Source organism: Cherax quadricarinatus, chromosome 31 (assembly GCF_038502225.1).
Source record: "Cherax quadricarinatus isolate ZL_2023a chromosome 31, ASM3850222v1, whole genome shotgun sequence".
In the NCBI taxonomy this organism is placed as follows: domain Eukaryota; kingdom Metazoa; phylum Arthropoda; class Malacostraca; order Decapoda; family Parastacidae; genus Cherax; species Cherax quadricarinatus.
The window spans coordinates 30,406,699-30,428,471 of record NC_091322.1 but is presented as its reverse complement, the minus strand read 5'-3'; the positions used below and the strand labels follow the sequence as shown (position 1 = coordinate 30,428,471).

Sequence of the window (21,773 nt, the reverse complement as noted above, 5' to 3'; positions counted from 1 at the left end):
ATTTGTGTGAAATTGGCAAAATTGCTAAATTCTGACCACTGTACTGGATAGTTGAATTTCATAAATGGGTGGTTTCTTGCACCCATTCGATAGAAAAAATGGAGTTCTAGCGAAATATTCATGTTTTTTGTCGACTAGTACAGTGAAATTGGCCGAAAATGGGGCTCAAAGTGGGCAAAATCGCCGATGCGTAAACATCGCCGAGACCGCTAACTTTGCGAGAGCATAATTCCGTAAGTTTTCTATCAAATTTCAAACTTTTGGTGTCTTTATGATCGGGAAAAGATTCTCTATCTTTTCATAAGAAAAAATTATTTTTTTTTTTAAATTTGGCGACCCTGAGAACAAGTCTCGGAGAGGGCCTGTCGACCCTCAAAGGGTTAAGTTTAGTGCTCTCTTCGTCCCCCATCCATGAATGAAATAATAGTGTGTGTGGAAGGCTTGATTAAACACAGATACACAGTAACTTGTATTGTGGGAGTTCACACCAGGCATATATTTATAATACCAAATGTAGTTATTGCACAGAGTTTATATCAAGAAATTGTCCTCTTTAAGCATTAGCAGCAGTCGTGCAACCTTCAAGGAGGCCCATGTAGTTTGAGGGACTTTTAATAAGTGGAATGGAGTGTCTATGTCTTACATTACCCCTCATGACAAGATAAAAGTAAAGTAAATCTTTTTACAATGCTGGAAATATATTCCTGAAAGTCACACAGTCCAATAATTTGTATTGTAAAAAATACGAATTATTTCTTATATATTGTTACACATTAAAAGAAGCTAGAAGTATTTTTTGTAGTGTATATTGTACTTAACTCTTAAACTGTCTAATGATCCAAAATTAACCACTAAGGTGTCTGTGACATACTGGTATACATCGAAGCGATCAGAGTTGGTGATGGTGATGTACTGTTTCACATAATTCACAGTGCCTACATATTTGATGTGAGCAGCAAATTTAGGTGTAAACTTGAGAGAAGAGGTCCACACACGGGGCATGAGCAGTACAGAAATTCCTGCTCCACGTAGAGTATGGTGGGGATGGTTAACCACAGCATAAATCCATCTCGTGCATCACAATTAACCACATATTCTTAGCACCTATGGACACTAACAGTGTGAACAGTGATCCTGATGTGGATTTCCTTAGGTTTAAGACAACTCTGAGTGATGGGAATGGTCATAATACTGCCTCAAACCCACACAACCCACAGCTCACAACTTCTGCACCACACCACCGCCACAGCAACGAAGAGATTCCATCTCTAACACATCCTCATAATCACTGTCACTATTTAGCACTGATTCCTCCTACAGGAAAGAAGAAAGAGGCTCAGCGATGCATGTGATTACACATGGATAAGAAGACCTCCACAATGAAGACATACAAGATATAACTACAGTAAGTGAGATACCTCTGTACCTTATCTCTTGTTTTGAGGAGTTCCACATACGTATATGTTAGAAATGTGAAAAACTAATGAAGAAAAATGTTATCAGCACAGTGTATGTTTAGAAAGTAAATTGTTTTGTGGAATTTTGTGTGACAAAATTTGAGTGCTAAAACAAATAATAACACAGTCAGTGTCCATAGAAAACCAAGTTCAAGAGTTGAAAAGAAAACAAAATACATTAGAGGAAAAAAGTTTGAAAAATGAAGTGTAAACATTGTGGCTTGCAGCAGCAGCACTCAGTGTTGCCATAACATGCTTTATGGTCAACTTTGTTCATCTGTATCTAGGTAAATAATGGACAGCCTTTTTTTTTTTAATTTTGGCATCATTTCCTTAAAAAAATATTCTCTTATCAGAATATTTTTTCCAGAATGCTGACACCAAATTGGCTTTCAGTTTTGGAGGTGCTGACAATTTTAAAAAATCCTAAATTGCAGAGTATTTTTTTGTATAGCAAAGTTGAAGTTCATGGGGCACTTGACAGCAACAGATTGTGTTGCTGCGTGGGCCCAGTGTTTCTTTATTCCTTTTTTCTAATTTTTCCCCTTGTATTTTGTTATCATTTATAAACATTAGAACATGCTTTTCTATACACACTTGTGTTATTTGATAGTACTCAAATTTTGTTGCACAAAATTCCACAAAACCATTTAGTTTATAAACACACACTAAACTGACACCATTTCTAGCTGCTTCAGTTTATTGCTGTTTCTAACATACATGTACATTATGCATAATCACTGTAGAGGTTTTTGCATTGTGAGGGTCTCTTCCTCTGATTCTTATTTCTTCTTTTCAGTAGCAGGAATTAGTGCTAAATAGTGATTGTGATTACTAGGCTGATCACGAGATGGAATTTGTTCATCACTGCAGTGATGGCATGGTGCTGCAGTTTTGGGTTGGCTGGGTTTAAGCCATTATTATGGCCATTCGTTTCACCCACATTCCTCTCGATCTCCTAAAACTCGCCATCAGACTCACTATTATGTTGGCACCCGTTGGTGTTAACAATAAGTGTTTAATTGTGGTGTGAGTGAGGGATTCATGTCTGGAAACCATGATTAACAAAGGCTGAGAGGGTAGCTATTCCTATGATCTGCATAGGGTAGGAATTTTTGTATACAGCACACACCCAGTGCACAGACCTATTCTCATGTTTAGGCCTAAATTTGCTGCTAATGGCAAATTTGAGGGCTCTAGGAGTTGTGTGTACTAGTATCACAAAAACTGGTCTCTTGGACATACTCGTACATAACAGACTGCTTAGTAGTTAACCCTTTGAGGGTCCATGCCATAGATCTATGACTATACATTGAGGGTCCAAACCGTAGATCGACGCCATGAGCTCAGCTCACTCTGATAAGCTGTGAGCGGTAAATTTGGGCCTAGATATGAGAATACGTCTATGTGGTATGTGTGCAACACATAAAACAAATCCTGCAGCACACAGTGCATAATGGGAAAAAAAACTGAGACCGTAATTATCGATTAAAACAGTGACTGCAGTGTTTTTTTGTATGTTTTTTATAGTTGTATTTGCGATTTCTTGGTCTCATTTGATAGAATGGAAGATATATTACAGAAATAGAGATGATTTTGATTGGTTTTAGTAATGGAAATGGGTTGAAACTGAGCTCTAAGGTAGCAGAAATGTTAAATTTTTGCCGATGTTCAAGAGTAAACAAATGATCCCACACATCTAATACACGCCAGCTGGTGGATCTAATATACATTCACAAATGTGGTGATATTATTTATATAATTATTACAGTATTGCATAACAGAAAATCTTCTATTTTTTGGTTTGAATAAAAATTCATTATGTGAATAAAAAATCAAAATGGAATTCATTTGTAAAGCCTGAAAATGTAACTAATGAACAGAGGAAATGTTAGTTTAGTGCCAGGAATGCCTGCATTGTTTATTCTGGACCCTATTTTGAAATTAGAACATTTTGAACTTTGCATTAAATTGGCCAAATTACCAATTTCCGATCACTTTATTTTATAGTTGAAACAGTTGACTTGGTGATTTCTTGTGCTCAATCGATAGAATAGAAGTAATACTAGTGAAATAGCTAAGAATTTGGTTGACTGGAGTAATATAATTGGCCTAAAATAGGAGTCAAAGTCGGTAAAATCGCCGCTGCGTAAATATCGCTGACACATCAAAATTCGCGAGAGCATAATTTTGTCAATTTTCCATCAAATTTCGTACTTTTTGTTTTATTACCTTCAGAAAAAGATTCTCTACCATTTTGTAGGAAAAAAAAGTAACAAAATTATTTTTTGAAAATTCTTGGACACTGGTGTGCACTCTGAAACTTGGCCTTTGGACCCTGAAAGGGTTAAGGCACCTTTCTTATGTTGGTGAGGATCTCTTGATTCAAAGAATTGGACCTGTCCTCCATTTGGATTTAACCTGATAGCCTCTTATCTTCAGGTACTGCATGACCTCTGAGTTTAGCATCTCCCATAATTCAGTTATAATACTAACATTAACAACATAGTAATTTAGTTTATATAGCATTAAATATGCTATAGTATCTACAGACCTACTAAGAGGTATGCTGGAACTGGCTTGATCTGGTTCACACAACCTTTTAAATTCTCATTATGTAGGTCTCAAACCATTTGTTAATATTCAATCCCCCGATAGGAAAGTTTCTCAATGTTGATGAAAGGTTCTTTATTTAAGAAATTGATGATAATATAATCAGACTAAACCCTAGACCCAGAAGGGTCTCTCAGGAACTGAACCTGTTCTCCCCTTCCTTGGCTCGGACCTGATTGCCTTCCATTCCTTAGGAGCTGTATGACTCCCTACAGATTTAACATTTTTCCCAAGTACTGTACTATGTAATAATACAGTAATAATTTTAGAGATTAATCTTGAGATGCAGAACGGTATGAGATGGTGGTAGGATGGGAATGCAAGGAACAAGAGTGGATTAATGAGGAACTCTGAAAGCAAGAAAGGAATATGAAAATGAAGTAGTTTATTGTTAAGATCTTGGCAAGAAACTAATACCTAAAAACTACCTGATTGTGTAGTATGGGTACTCCAAGAACTTCAGGAATTTAGAGATAAAATATAGGTAATATCACAAGCAGTGGTAGAACTGGTTAAGAAATTGCCAGGCAATGCCTGGATTTACCTATCCTCTTTCTTGAAGCACTGGTAATATATTCTCAGAAATATGCATACAAAGTTGATAAATAGGTTTAAGATTGAGAGGGAAGTGGTTAGGAATATTAGAAGAATGTTTATACACTGAACATGTATAAGAGGAGCTTGCTCACACCTCCACCTTGCCTTCATTTCTTTGCTTTCATCTCCATGTACTAACTGTGAAGAAACTACTTTTGAGAATGCATAAGAGACAGAGAGGAGAAGAATGCCTGTACAACCTTCTGCATCATACTAAATAAAACATTTAAAATTTATTTATTATTTAGTTTTATAATCTGGGGAAAGAGCTAAACCTGCAGGAGTCCTGTAGCATCTGTGGAGTGAAAGGCATTCAGGCTTGAGCCATGGAAGGGGAGAAAAGATCCAATTTTTTGACCAAAATCCCCTCACCAGTATCAAGGCACTGCCCTTGGGGGTAAAATATTTACCTACAGGAAAATACAATTAAACTGACAATATAAAAAATACAATACCTGTAAATGGTATATTTCTTACAAAGGTAGTAATATTCACCCTAGGTAGTAGGTTGGTAGACAGCAACTGCCCAGGGAAATACTACCATTGTGATAAACGAGTGTGAAATGGAAGCCTGTAATTGTTTTACAAGTTGGTAGGATTGCTGGTGTCTTTTTTTTGTCTCATAAACATGCAAAATTTCAGGTACGTCTTGCTACTTCTACTTACTTAGGTCACAGTGCACATGCATAGAGAAGCATATACAGTGGACCCCCGGTTAACGAACTATTTTCATTCCTGTAGTATGTTCAGGTGCCAGTACTGACCGAATTTTTTCCCATAAGGAATATTGTGAAGTAGATTAGTCAATTTCAGACCCCCAAACATACACGTACAAACGCACTTACATAAATACACTTACATAATTGGTCGCATTTGGAGGTGATCGTTATGCGGGGGTCCACTGTATGTACACATGCCCCTCTGGGTTTTCTTCTGTTTCCTTACTAGTTATGGTTCTTGTTTATTTCCTCTTATCTCCATGGGAAAGTGGAACAGAAATCTTCCTCCGTAAGCCATGCATGTCATAAGAGGCGACTAAAATGCCAGGAGCAAGTGGCTAGTAACCCCTTCTCCTGTATATACAGCGGAACCTCGGTTGTCGAATGGACTAGTTGTCGAACAAATTGGTTTCCAAGCTGATTTGTTCTATTTGTGGTTTTGGTTGTCGACCGACAACACTCGGATCACGTGATTACCAGACAGAGTCCACATCAGGGGTCTCAGTCAGTATAGCGATTAACGTGCATGCTGTAAACATCTCTTGAGCTCTTGCTGTGCATTTTGTGATCTTGTCTTATTTTGCAGTTTTGGTGCAGTTTTTTTATTGTGAGATAAACCATCAAAGGGAATGTATGAGAGTATAGAGGTACCAACACTCACAGGTGTGAAACATGGGTTGTAAATGCTGCAGCGAGGAGGAGGCGGCTGGAGGCAGTGGAGATGTGTCTAAGGGCAATGTGTAGTATAAATATTATGCAGAGAATTCATAGTATGGAAATTAGGAGGAGGAGTGGAGTTACTAAAAGTAATAGTCAGAGAGCTATAGAGGGGTTGTTGAGGTGGTTTGGTCATTTAGAGAGAATGGAACAAAGTAGAATGACTTGGAAAGCGTATAAATCTCTCGTGTGCATGTTTGAGAACATGCACACAACCTTCACAACTACTACTACTACTAACCCATCTCTTTGGGTAGGACCTACTGCCACTGGAGAATCCCACTTACCAGTTACTATGCCCTCGTCTGCTACACGTCCCCTTTTCACCTGACGTTAGTATATAAGCACCAGGCTCCTTGCTTCTGCTTCAGAATCTTCACGACTATAGTGCTCTTCGCACCAGCTCCAAGGCTGAGGGACTGATTACCTCGTCTTCTGTATATAGTTCTACTATCTTCAAGTTATGTCCTGGAATTTGTATTGATAAATTCACTGGATGGCGAAACGTCTGCAATAAAGATACCCAGATGTTGCACAGGTCATTGACCTTCAACTTCACACCATAATACCTCAACAAATATTGACTGGAATTTTTTTATTACCAGCAGAAAAATATACTCTTTTTAATTGATAAGCTTTTTTAGGGGGAGGATGAGAATTTTATTTCTTTAGACATTGAAAGGGTTAAAGATACAATACAATACAATATAATTTTTATTTCTTTATGCAGCACAAAAATGTAATTTGTAGTTTATATGTAATAAAATATTAGTAGCTACAACAGCCACTAATTATGCAGTGCATTTTTGGCACGCTATTACTCATGCTTAAATGTTACATAACATTTAGACACAGACTTTTAAGTTGGATTTTTTATGCAGTTAACTACAATAATAAGTAAAATACGAAAGGTAGCTAATGAACAAATGGTCTGTTACAAAGTATGACATACTTCAAACTGATTCAATGATCAGTTTTGTGGAGTGAATGAATACAGAAAGTTACTTAGTTGCATTAAAAATACAGTGGGACAAGATGTGTTACCAGTTATGTATGGAAGTTGAATGAAGGCTGGAAGAACAATATGGACAGAATTGGATGAAAGCTGGTTTTGCCTGACACATATTTTTGTTTCAATTACGTTAGGGAGATCTCAGGAAAAGTTTTAGTTTCAAGAGATTTATTAGACAGGGTTGTAATGATTAGAGATAGTATATGGGAAGCTTTCCTATATATGAATGGTAGTATACTTGCTTTATTACCTGCTTTGTTTTATAGTGCATATATATTTGATGTTATCTCTATAGAATTTTGTGACAGATAATAGTAGTTTGGATAACTGCCACTGAAGTTATCACTAACCTGAGCAATACAGTTTGGGGTTTAGCTGGCAAGTTTAGTCCATATGAGAACAAGTTGTTAAGCTTATTTATATCAGTGATATGAATTGGTGATGTTCATTACATCGGGTATGTACTATTTCTTTGGTTTTTGCAATTTTGCACGAGTCCAGTATTTGAGTGTTTTTTTTTTTTTTTATATTTCTCTATTTCTTGGAAACTGTTGGCATAATATAGTTGTATATATTTCTTTATAAGCATAGTAATTGTTGATGTATATAATTTTTGCTAATTCTTTTGGAATTAAACCCATTCTGTATTGTTTTTCATAGGTACGTATGCTTATTGTCAATGGCTCCGAGGATGTAGGTTAGCATGTTTGGTGTGACCTGTTTAGTTTTTTAAGGAACAATGTTTGTTGTAGAGGCATTGCACATTTTCTAAGGAAAATTTGGACACATGAGTGAATGTCCTGAACTACAGTATACTGAATTTGGTATTTATAGACAAGATAAAATTATTTGCTGAAATTATGTCATAGTTATGTTGGTTATTACCTGGAGAGTTTACCTGGAGAGAGTTCCGGGGGTCAACGCCCCCGCGGCCCGGTCTGAGACCAGGCCTCCTGGTGGATCAGAGCCTGATCAACCAGGCTGTTGCTGCTGGCTGCACGCAAACCAACATACGAGCCACAGCCCGGCTGATCCGGAACTGACTTTAGGTGCTTGTCCAGTGCCAGCTTGAAGACTGCCAGGGGTCTGTTGGTAATCCCCCTTATGTGTGCTGGGAGGCAGTTGAACAGTCTCGGGCCCCTGACACTTATTGTATGGTCTCTTAACGTGCTAGTGACACCCCTGCTTTTCATTGGGGGGATGGTGCATCGTCTGCCAAGTCTTTTGCAGACGATGCACCATTAGAAGGGTATGGAAATGATTAGTTGTTATTAGTGATTACAGTGCTCGTCACAGCATTATGGCACCCCTCCCGCACACACATACCAAAACACAACCATATCATGAAAGATTATACAGGTCCGCCATCACAAATCCGGCAATCAGTTATTCGGTTCCTTCAGTTATGCGGCACTAATTTTGGCTAGCATAATTTCAAATTTCCAGGGTCGCAACAACAACCTGCTGGTACTGTTTGGTGGCGCTACTTGTTGCATAAGTCATTCCAATTTCATTTTCTCCATTTATTGTTTTAACCTGCTTGCTTTCAGCCCTAGCCATGGTTCCAATTATTATTATAATAAAAAAGAAGCACTAAGCCACAAGTACTATACAGCATGGTTCCAATGAATAAAAGAAATGCTTCTCATTATGTAAAGCACCTACACAGTACATTATCCATTAAAGATAAGGTGGCTTGGAAGTCACTGTTGGTTGCCATGAACTCAGTCTCAACACCTGAAACCCATTCTCTTTGCTGACGACACGACTTATGTCATCTCTCACCCTAATCTTGCCACCCTCAACACCATTGTTAACGAGGAGCTGATCAAAATATCGACTTGGATGACAGCCAATAAACTTACGCTTAACACTGACAAAACCTACTATATGTATTATGTTTGGTAGCAGAGCAGGAGATGCACAAATTAACATTAAGATCGACAACACTCTAATTACCAGACATAAGGAGGGCAAATTCCTAGGCCTATACCTCGACAACAACCTGAATTTCAGCACCCATATCCAACACATAACCAAAAAAGTACCCAAAACGGTTGGGATCCTCTCCAAGATACGATACTACGTGCCGCAAAATGCCCTTCTCAAACTATACCACTCACTTATTTATCCATACCTCACCTATGCTATTTGTGCTTGGGGATCAACTGCAGCAACACACCTAAAGCCAATAATAACCCAACAAAAAGCTGCAGTAAGAATAATCACTAAATCCCATCCCTGGCAACACCCCCCCCACTCTTCATAGATCTAAACTTACTCCCTGTTCAGTACATCCACACTTACTACTGTGCAATCTACATCTACAGGACCTTAAATTCCAATATTAACCTTGACCTAAAATGGTTTCTTGATAGTTGTGACAGAACCCACAGGCATAACACCAGACACAAACATCTCTACGACATTCCCCGTGTCCGACTAAACCTTTACAAAAATTCAATGTATGTCAAAGGCCCTAAAATCTAGAACACCCTACCTGAAAATTCAAAAATTGCAGACACATTCACCACCTTCAAAACTACCATTAGAAAACATCTTATCTCCCTGATACACCCTGTCAACTAATTACACGAATACCACCTGGTGGTTCACACTTACACTCACTCACCCATTTGACCATAAACAGAAATATTAATCTCAATCTTAAAATAATGAATCCTATGATACTCCAATACTGAAACTATGTACTGTGCCAAAACAAAAACATTCACATTGCTAAACTCACAAACTAGTATTTAGTCACTTAGCCATAATACCAACTTACCTCATAATTTGTAATATTTTAAAATAAAGAATTAAACTAAGTCTGCCCGAAATGCCTAGCCATGCTAGGTGTTCTAGTGGTACACTCTGTATCATTATTTAACTACATGTAAACCACACAACAACCAAATTCTGTAAATTCAACATTGTAATCCTAATAGAGAATAAAATTTGAATTTGAACTGAATGTTGCAGGAGAATATGGTTTATTATTAAGCTAATATCAACGCTACAGCTTATTTCCCTATCACAATTTATCTAATATGACATAATAGGTGGCCCGGTGGTCTGGTAGCTAAAACTCCCGCTTCACACACGGAGGGCCCGGGTTCGATTCCCGGCGGGTGGAAATTCCGACGTTTCCTTACACCTATTGTCCTGTTCACCTAGCAGCAAATAGGTACCTGGGTGTTAGTCGACTGGTGTGGGTCGCATCCTGGGGGACAAGATTAAGGACCCCAATGGAAATAAGTTAGACAGTCCTCGATGACGCACTGACTTTCTTGGGTTATCCTGGGTGGCTAACCCTCCGGGGTTAAAAATCCGAACGAAATCTTATCTTATCTTAATAACAAATAACAAAACATGTTAAATACTCCAGAATGAATATTTGGCATAATAGAGGCTCTCTTTGCATTGCAACCCATTATTGTAAATATAAAATCTCAATGTACTGTTTGCAAAGACATAAAATAAATAAATATCACCGAGCAGTTCGACGGAGGTTTACAGGTACCATTCTCCTATCCCTGTCTTGGGGGCTTATATTAGAGAAAACAGAGTATAGCACAGGGCTAACTGTGATATACACTCGTACACCATAAACCTGAAACAAAAAAGATATTTTCTCTATATAGATTATCACACACAGCAGCATATGTGTAGAGAACCTAGGATAACCCAAAAAAGTCAACGTGTCTTATTTTTAGTACCTGGCTTTGGTTAGCCATATATGATTTTTGGTAAATATTCGATTCCCAGCCAGGGTAGAAACATTGGGCGTGTTTCTTTACACCTGTTGTCTATGTTCAACCATCAGTAAATGTGTACCTGGGTGTTGACTGGTTTGGGTGTTATCCTGGGACACTGGCCTAATTTTCTTGAAATACTCTTCATAACAAGTGGCTTTATATATAGTAGTATGTCACTGATGTCAGCTAGGACTGTATACCTTATACATGTACGTGTAGTAAATAAAGATATTATTATTATTATTATTATTATTATTATTATTATTATTATTATTATTATTATTATTATTATTATTATTATATTATTTTCTCAGTTGTTTGTTGGGTTATCTTATTCAAACTTGAGCAATGTTTGATGGAATGGTACTTCTTAACGTACACCAAAAATGAAAGAAATCAGACCGCAGGGAAGTGTCCTTGGTCCCCTGCTCTTCCTCATATACATCAATGATCTTCGAAACGTATCCCAACACCTGAAACCCATTCTCTTTGCTGACGACACGACTTATGTCATCTCTCACCCTAATCTTGCCACCCTCACCATTGTTAACGAGGAACTGATCAAAATATCGACTTTGATGACAGCCAATAAACTTACGCTTAACACTGACAAAACCTACTATATTATGTTTGGTAGCAGAGCAGGAGTTGCGCAAATTAACATTAAGATCGACAATACTCTAATTACCAGATATAATGAGGGCAAATTCCTAGGCCTATACCTCGACAACAACCTGAATTTCAGTACCCATATCCAACACATAACAAAAAAAAGCATCCAAAACGGTTGGGATCCTCTCCAAGATACGATACTACGTGCCACAAAATGCCCTTCTCACACTATACCACTCATTTATCCATACCTCGCCTATGCTATTTGTGCTTGTGGATCAACTGCAGCAACACACCTAAAGCCAATAATAACCCAACAAAAAGCCGCAGTAAGAATAATCACTAAATCCCATCCCTGGCAACACACCCCCTCCACTCTTCATAGATCTAAACTTACTCCCTGTTCAGTACATCCACACTTACTACTGTGCAGTCTACATCTACAGGACCTTAAATTCCAGTATTAACCTTGACCTAAAACGCTTTCTTGATAGTTGTGACAGAACCCACAGGCATAACACCAGACACAAACATCTCTATGACATTCCCCGTGTCCGACTAAACCTTTACAAATATTCATTGTATGTCAAAGGCCCTAGAATCTGGAACACCCTACCTGAAAACTCTAGAACTGCAGACACATTCATCACCTTCAAAATTACCATTAGAAAACATCTTATCTCCCTGATACACCCTGTCTACTAACTACACGAATACCACCTGGTGGTTCACACTTACACTCACTCACCCATTTGACCATAAACAGAAATATCAATCTCAATCTTAAAATAATGAATCCTAACTAGTCGTAAGTTGGCCTGTGATACTCCAATACTGAAACTATGTACTGTGCCAAAACAAAAGCATTCACATTGCTAAACTCACAAACTAGTATTTAGTCACTTAGCCATAATACCAACTTACCTCATAATTTGTAATATTTTAAATTTAAGAATTAATCTAAGTTTTCCCGAAATGCCTAGCCATGCTAGGTGTTCTAGTGGTACACTCTGTAATTAGTATTTTACTACATGTAAACCACACAATAACCAAATTCTGTAAACTCAGCATTGTAATCCTTATAGAGAATAAATTTTGAATTTGAATTTGAATATGTATGTTCTGCTTTCCTGTGTGCTTAATGTTGTATAGTCCTTGTGGCTTAGCGCTTCTTTTTGATTATAATAATAATAATGTGTGCTTAATGCTGCTACTGTGCATGCGCTGTTCTCAATTTTTTTCCTTGTCTTGGCTGCCTGAGTACTTTTGAATCGAAAATTATTATTTCTCTTCTACTTCTATAAAATAGATTTCTTCCTTTGGACAACCTTCATTCCTAGGATCCTTTACATGCACCTTGATTAACATGTAGCTTGATATCAAGAGTACATTCATCCTCAGGATTACCTTGATCCTGAGGATACCTCAGCATTAAGATACCTCAGGATCCTCTATATGTTCCTTGATGTCAGGATTACCTTCATCATGAGAATCTTCTGCATATACCTTGATGTCATGATAACTCCACATAGACTACCTTGATCCTCAGGATCCTCTACATATACCTTGATGTCAAGATACCTCCACGTGGACCACCTTGATCATCAGGATCCTATACATGTTCCTTGATGTCAGGATAGCAGGAAATCATGGAGATTAACATGAAATCATAGAGATTAGTGGGGAATCGGGGAAATTATCAGGAATTTAGAGAGATTAGCATGAAATCAAAGAGCTTAGCAGAGAATCAGGGAATCAGAGAGATTAGCAGGAAATCAGGGATATTAGTAGGGAATCAGAGAGATTAGCCATTATTATTATTATTATAATCAAGGGGGAAGCGCTAAACCCGGAGGATTATACAGCGCCTGGGGGGGGGATGTGGAAGGCATTCAGGCTTAATTCGGGGAACTGGAACACAGATCCAATTCCCTAAATCAAGAGCCCCTCACCAACATCAAGGAACCTTCCTTGAGGGGACCATAGATTAGCCAGAGAAGGGTCATCGCAAGATTGAGACCCGTGCCATGACTACGGTCTTGGCGAACATTATACATACATACACCCCAGGTAGATCTGTTTGTGACTTGAAAAAGCCCACTGTGTGGGCGAAACGTTGTCAATAAAGGATCACATTATACTGTATATGTGTTTATATTTCCAACAACAACAGGTGTCCAATATACGGCGTATGCTGTCAATGGCCCTATAAACCACAAGATTTAGATTAGATTTTGCCACCGAAGTGGCTAGTTTATTGTGCACCCCATATCCATCCTGTGGACGGTAGCGCGAGAGCATATTTACCTGGAGAGAGTTCCGGGGGTCAACGCCCCCGCGGCCCTGTCTGTGACCAGGCCTCCTGGTGGATCAGAGCCTGATCAACCAGGCTGTTGCTGCTGGCTGCACGCAAACCAACGTACGAGCCACAGCCCGGCTGATCAGGAACTGACTTTAGGGCCTAGGAACTAGGCCCCAAAGGGTTAACAGGAATACATATGGATTTATATCTACATATCTATAGTTCACTTATCTGTTACAAGCAAATTTAGGAAATTTGCTTAGTATATCTGGCATCTTATTTTCATTAATAAGATATCTTGACATGTCACATAGGTTATTATACTGTCTGTCTCTGTATTCCTCAATAAGTGGACAATTAAGCACATAGTGTTCAAGAGAGTGACCATATGCCTGATCACATAATTTACATTTAGTTTGATCATCATCTGTGTGTCTCCCAAACTGCCAGAAGTACTTGTAACCAAGCCTAAGCCTGGCCACTACAACATCAGTCAGTCTGTTCACATTGCAAGTTGCTCCATAAACATACTTATCTACGTTCATGTTATCATAGTGGGTTATAGATCTACTCAGGCTTCTAACTGCATTCCTATAACAATCATTTTCATTATTTACTTCTCTCCTAATATTATTCCTAATGCTAGATACAGTTATACCAAAGTTATATTCTACATTCTCCTTCTCGATACTCTTCTTGGCTAACATATCAACTTTATCATGAAGGAGTAATCCAATGTGTGATGGAATCCATAGCAACAACAACAACAACAACAACAACAACAGATGTCCAATTCTTCACAGCTTAAGCTATATTGACCCTTACAAACCCAACAACAAGAGCTCCTTATATAGACAGTTATTAAGGCTATCATATTAACAAGGGGGTTTGTACAACACGTCCATCTATGGGACTCATGCAGTTATAAATGTGCGCACCACATCATGTGTTAACTAACTACATACAATGTTCAAAATGTTTGAGAGTGTAACAATGTAGCTTTTAGCAGTTTCTTGTATAGTAGGTGAGTTAAGATTTTGTTCGGATTTTTAACCCCGGAGAGTTAGTCACCCAGGATAACCCAAGAAAAGCAGAGCGTCATCGAGGGACTGTCTGTCTTATTTCCATTGTGGTCCTCAATTTTGTCCCCCAGGATGCCACCCACACCAGTCGACTAACACCCAGGTACCTACTTGCTTACTAGGTGAACGGGACAACACGTTTAAGAAAATATGCCCATTGTTTCCATCCTTACCGGGAATCAAACAATGGACACTCAGTGTGTGAAGAGAGAGCTTTGTCTACCAAGCCATGGGCCACGTAAATAAGAACATAAGAAAGGCGGATCACTGCTGCAGGTCTGTTGGCCCATACTAGGCAGGTCCCTCACCATCCATCCCACCAACAAAACATTTGCCCAACCCAATTTTCAATGCTACCCAAGAAATAAGGTCTGGTAACTATCCACTCATTTGCAAGTCCCACTCAAATACAGTTACATAATTTATCATACATATCAGCATATGTCTAGATTACCTAGGATAATCCAAAAAAAAATCAGATTTATTTCCAATGTGGTCCTTGTAATTTTTATATTATTATTAACACACTGGCCGATTCCCACCAAGGCAGGGTGGCCCGAAAAAGAAAAACTTTCACCATCATTCACTCCATCACTGTCTTGCCAGAAGGGTGCTTTACACTACCGTTTTTAAACTGCAACATTAACACCCCTCCTTCAGAGTGCAGGCACTGTACTTCCCATCTCCAGGACTCAAGTCCGGCCTGCCGGTTACCTTGAATCCCTTCATAAATGTTACTTTGCTCACACTCCAACAGCACGTCAAGTATTAAAAACCATTTGTCTCCATTCACTCCTATCAAACACGCTCACGCATGCCCGCTGGAAGTCCAAGCCCCTCTCACACAAAACCTCCTTTACCCCGTCCCTCCAACCTTTCCTAGGCCGACCCCTACCCCGCCTTCCTTCCGGTACAGACTGATACACTCTTGAAGTCATTCTGTTTTGCTCCATTCTCTCTACATGTCCGAACCACCTCAACAACCCTTCCTCAGCCCTCTGGACAACAGTTTTGGTAATCCCGCACCTCCTCCTAACTTCCAAACTACGAATTCTCTGCATTATATTCACACCACACATTGCCCTCAGACATGACATCTCCACTGCCTCCAGCATTCTCTTCACTGCAACATTCATCACCCATGCTTCACACCCATATAAGAGTGTTGGTAAAACTATACTCTCATACATTCCCCTCTTTGCCTCCAAGGACAAAGTTCTTTGTCTCCACAGACTCCTAAGTGCACCGCTCACCCTTTTCCCCTCATCAATTCTATGATTCACCTCATCTTTCATAGACCCATCCGCTGACACGTTCACTCCCAAATATCTGAATACATTCACCTCCTCCATACTCTCTCCCTCCAATCTGATATCCAATCTTTCATCACCTAATCTTTTTGTTATCCTCATAACCTTACTCTTTCCTGTATTCACTTTTAATTTTCTTCTTTTGCATACCCTACCAAATTCATCCACCAATCTCTGCAACTTCTCTTCAGAATCTCCCAAGAGCAGAGTGTCATCAGCAAAGAGCAGCTGTGACAATTCCCACTTTATGTGTGATTCTTTATCTTTTAACTCCACGCCTCTTGCCAAGACCCTCGCATTTACTTCTCTTACAACCCCATCTATAAATATATTAAACAACCACGGTGACATCACACATCCTTGTCTAAGGCCTACTTTTACTGGGAAATAATCTCCCTCTTTCCTACATACTCTAACTTGAGCCTCACTATCCTCGTAAAAACTCTTCACTGCTTTCAGTAACCTACCTCCTACACCATACACTTGCAACATCTGCCACATTGCCCCCCTATCCACCCTGTCATACGCCTTTTCCAAATCCATAAATGCCACAAAAACCTCTTTAGCCTTATCTAAATACTGTTCACTTATATGTTTCACTGTAAACACCTGGTCCACACACCCCCTACCTTTCCTAAAGCCTCCTTGTTCATCTGCTATCCTATTCTCCGTCTTACTCTTAATTCTTTCAATAATAACTCTACTATACACTTTACCAGGTATACTCAACAGACTTATTCCCCTATAACTTTTGCACTCTCTTTTGTCCCCTTTGGAACTATGCATGCTCTCTGCCAATCCCTAGGTACCTTACCCTCTTCCATACATTTATTAAATAATTGCACCAACCACTCCAAAACTATATCCCCACCTGCTTTTAACATTTCTATCTTTATCCCATCAATCCCGGCTGCCTTACCCCCTTTCATTTTACCTACTGCCTCACGAACTTCCCCCACACTCGCAACTGGCTCTTCCTCACTCCTACAAGATGTTATTCCTCCTTGCCCTATACACGAAATCACAGCTTCCCTATCTTCATCAACATTTAACAATTCCTCAAAATATTCCCTCCATTTTCCCAATACCTCTAACTCTCCATTTAATAACTCTCCTCTCCTATTTTTAACTGACAAATTCATTTGTTCTCTAGGCTTCCTTAACTTGTTAATCTCACTCCAAAACTTTTTCTTATTTTCAACAAAATTTGTTGATAACATCTCACGCACTCTCTCATTTGCTCTCTTTTTACATTGCTTCACCACTCTCTTAACCTCTCTTTTTCTCCGTATACTCTTCCCTCCTTGCATCACTTCTACTTTGTAAAAACTTCTCTTATGTTAACTTTTTCTCCCTTACTAGTCTCTTTACATTGTCATTCCACCAATCACTCCTCTTCCCTCCCGCACCCACTTTCCTGTAACCACAAACTTCTCCTGAACACTCTAACACTACATTTTTAAACCTACCCCATACCTCTTCGACCCCATTGCCTATGCTCTCATTAGCCCATCTATCCTCCAATAGCTGTTTATATCTTACCCTAACTGCCTCCTCTTTTAGTTTATAAACCTTCACCTCTCTCTTCCCTGATGCTTCTATTCTCCTTGTATCCCATCTACCTTTTACTCTCAGTGTAGCTACAACTAAAAAGTGATCTGATATATCTGTGGCCTCTCTATAAACATGTACATCCTGAAGTCTACTCAACAGTCTTTTATCTACCAATACATAATCCAACAAACTACTGTCATTTCGCCCTACATCATATCTTGTATACTTGTTTATCCTCTTTTTCTTAAAAGATGTATTACCTATTACTAAACCCCTTTCTGCACAAAGTTCAATCAGAGGGCTCCCATTATCATTTACACCTGGCACCCCAAACTTACCTACCACACCCTCTCTAAAAGTTTCTCCTACTTTAGCATTCAGGTCCCCTACCACAATTACTCTCACTTGGTTCAAAGGTTCCTATACATTCACTTAACATCTCCCAAAATCTCTCTCTCTCCTCTACATTCCTCTCTTCTCCAGGTGCATACACGCTTATTATGACCCACTTTTCGCATCCAACCTTTACTTTAATCCACATAATCCTTGAATTTACACATTCGTATTCTCTTTTCTCCTTCCATAACTGATCCTTCAACATTACTGCTACCCCTTCCTTAGCTCTAACTCTCTCAGATATACCAGATTTAATCCCATTTTTTCCCCCCCACCGAAACTCCCCTACCCCCTTCAGCTTTGTTTCGCTTAGGGCCAAGACATCCAACTTCTTTTCATTCATATCATCAGCAATCATCTGTTTCCTGTCATCCGCACTACATCCACGCACATTCAAGCATCCCAGTTTTATAAAGTTTTTCTTCTCTTTTTTAGTAAATGTCTACAGGAGAAGGGGTTACTAGCATATTGCTCCCGGCATTTTAGTCGCCTCATACGACACGCATGGCTTACAGAGGAAAGACTCTTTTCCACTTCCCCATGGACAATAAAGGAAATAAAGAAGAACAAGAGCTATTTAGAAAAAGGAGAAAAGCCTAGATATATGTATATATATATATGCATGTGCGTGTGTGAAGTGTGACCAAAGTGTAAGTAGGAGTAGCAAGATATCCCTGTTATCTAGCATGTTTATGAGACAGAAAAAGTCCTTGTAATGTCTTATTTAAACCTTTAAAGTTAAATAAGATAAGAGAAAGATAAAACAGTTAAGTAACTCATCTGTGTGATAAAGTTACAATAAAAGGAGATATACCAGGAATAAGGTCAGCTGAATTTTTACATTAACATTAAAGATTGGATCACAGTAATAGGTACATTTATGTTAGTTATAAAAGAACCTACTCCTCTTCCTCTCTGTAATCTTTTGACTACTGCACACAGGATGGGTATTACCTGGAGTTTACCTGGAGAGAGTTCCGGGGGTCAATGCCCCCGCAGCCCGGTCTGTGACCAGGCCTGGGGTGCATAATAAAATAAACTGTAGCTTCATTCATTAGGTATCTTTTAGCTCTCTTCCTGAACTGGCTTATGCTTTGACATGCGCAGGCAATCTGTTTCGCTCGTTTATTGCTGCACAATAAAATGTTTTTGAAGCCTGACCACCAACTGTGGGTACTACAAAGTTGTGTTCTCTTCCCCTAGTACCATACTTGCTTTGGTTCCCAACCTTGATAAAATGGCAGCAAGATATTCTGGAAAATGCTTGTGAGCAATTTTATGAACTTGATTTAGCTTCAGTTGTTTTACTTTGTCTTCAGCATTCACCACATCCAGTTGTAATTCATTCTGGCCTACATACTCTTTTGGACCCAGATCCTGGATGAATATTACCATTTTGTTCTGGGTGATTTGTAGTCTTTCAGTTTTTTTTATTAAGGCAGAGTATTATGAAAAGCAAGAGTAATCTATATGGCATTGTATAAGAGCTAGACATAGGGTCCTGCGAGCCAGTAGGTAGACGCTGTGCCTGTCTGTAGAGGAACTTTAGTCTGGCATTCTCTTTCTGAACTACATTGTTCCCACATATTTCACTGAAGATAATAAAGTGATGGGTTCCTCATTACACTAGACGTTAAAATTATTTACGCCTTTTTAGTTTGTTTTTAGTGCCAAAGAGTATGGCGTTCATTTTCCCGAGGTGTAATGATAATTAATTTGTTGTCTACTAACCTCACTAACAGAACACAGAGAGTAGTCGTCAACAGAGTAAAGTCCGAGGCAGCTACGGTGAAAAGCTCTGTTTCACAAGGCACAGTACTCGCTCCCATCTTGTTCCTCATCCTCATATCCGACATAGACAAGGATGTCAGCCACAGCACCGTGTCTTCCTTTGCAGATGACACCCGAATCTGCATGACAGTGTCTTCCATTGCAGACACTGCAAAGCTCCAGGCGGACATCAACCAAATCTTTCAGTGGGCTGCAGAAAACAATATGAAGTTCAACGATGAGAAATTTCAATTACTCAGATATGGTAAACATGAGGAAATTAAATCTTCATCAGAGTACAAAACAAATTCTGGCCACAAAATAGAGCGAAACACCAACGTCAAAGACCTGGGAGTGATCATGTCGGAGGATCTCACCTTCAAGGACCATAACATTGTATCAATCGCATCTGCCAGAAAAATGACAGGATGGATAATGAGAACCTTCAAAACTAGGGAGGCCAAGCCCATGATGACACTCTTCAGGTCACTTGTTCTATCTAGGCTGGAATATTGCTGCACACTAACAGCACCTTTCAAGGCAGGTGAAATTGCCGACCTAGAAAATGTACAGAGAACTTTCACGGCGCGCATAACGGAGATAAAACACCTCAATTATTGGGAGCGCTTGAGGTTCCTAAACCTGTATTCCCTGGAATGCAGGAGGGAGAGATACATGATTATATACACCTGGAAAATCCTAGAGGGACTAGTACCGAACTTGCACACGAAAATCACTCACTACGAAAGCAAAAGACTTGGCAGACGATGCACCATCCCCCCAATGAAAAGCAGGGGTGTCACTAGCACGTTAAGAGACCATACAATAAGTGTCAGGGGCCCGAGACTGTTCAACTGCCTCCCAGCACACATAAGGGGGATTACCAACAGACCCCTGGCAGTCTTCAAGCTGGCACTGGACAAGCACCTAAAGTCAGTTCCTGATCAGCCGGGCTGTGGCTCGTACGTTGGTTTGCGTGCAGCCAGCAGCAACAGCCTGGTTGATCAGGCTCTGATCCACCAGGAGGCCTGGTCACAGACCGGGTCGCGGGGGCGTTGACCCCCGGAACTCTCTCCAGGTAAACTCCAGGTAACCATTTGCTACAAGACTATAGTTCTAGTGATAGTATTTATTTATTTATTTATTTATTTATTTATTTATTAATTTGAACATGATACAGAGAAGTACAAAGGAATACAGTTATTAAAGTGCAACAAGCCAAAGCCCCTTGTATGCAGAGCATTATGGGCAGGCTTAAAATTAACTTAAGATTAACTAAGCAATGATATATTCAGTGGTAAAAACATTATTGTAAACAGATAACAATTTAGCACAAATGAGTATTACAAAGACAGGTCATATGGTCATTTACTGTGTTGCTGTGCATTCAGTAGAATGGAGTATTCTCATAAATGTCTAACCTGGGTCACAGGTTAGACATTTATGAGATACAATAATGAGGAACATTTACGAGATACAATTTATGAGATACAATTATTCAGTATTTATTTAGTTGTGGGTGAGTAAGTGATTTTTAGAAGAGACTTGAATTTATAAATAGACAGTGTTTCTTTTATATTCACAGGTAATAAATTCCAGATTTTAGTGCCTTTTATGTGCATGAGTTTTTGCATAGCGTGAGATGGACATGAGGAACGTCAAAGAGTGATCTGTGCCTTGTGTTATGGTCATGTGTTCTGTTGAGGTTGGTAAGGAGACGTATGAGGGGAGGGTTTATATCAGAGTTAAGTGTTCTATGTATGTAGTAGGTGCAGTAATAAGTATGGATGTTTTGTATTGTGAGTAGGTTTAGAGTTTTGAATATTGGTGGAGTGTGCTGCCTGTAGTGGGAATTTGTTATCATTCTGACTGCA

At 39.1% G+C, this 21,773-nt stretch overlaps 1 protein-coding gene across 9 annotated transcripts in view; it reads left to right on the top strand.

Moving 5' to 3' along the window:
- Window positions 1-13,732: 13,732 nt before the first annotated feature.
- Window positions 13,733-21,773, top strand: part of LOC128703476 (uncharacterized) — a 171,388-nt gene continuing 163,347 nt past the window's right edge. For 4 of the 9 annotated variants that reach the window (XM_070090315.1, XM_053798172.2, XM_053798166.2 and 1 more), the window contains exon 1: window positions 15,011-15,145. In XM_070090315.1, coding sequence (XP_069946416.1) covers window positions 15,099-15,145 — 47 coding nt within the window. In that variant the 5' untranslated portion in view covers window positions 15,011-15,098. Of the gene's footprint in view, window positions 13,772-14,544; window positions 14,812-14,848; window positions 14,973-15,010; window positions 15,146-21,773 lie in introns of those variants that run through there. The other 5 variants (XM_053798171.2, XM_053798169.2, XM_053798168.2 and 2 more) reach the window with 5 other exon arrangements.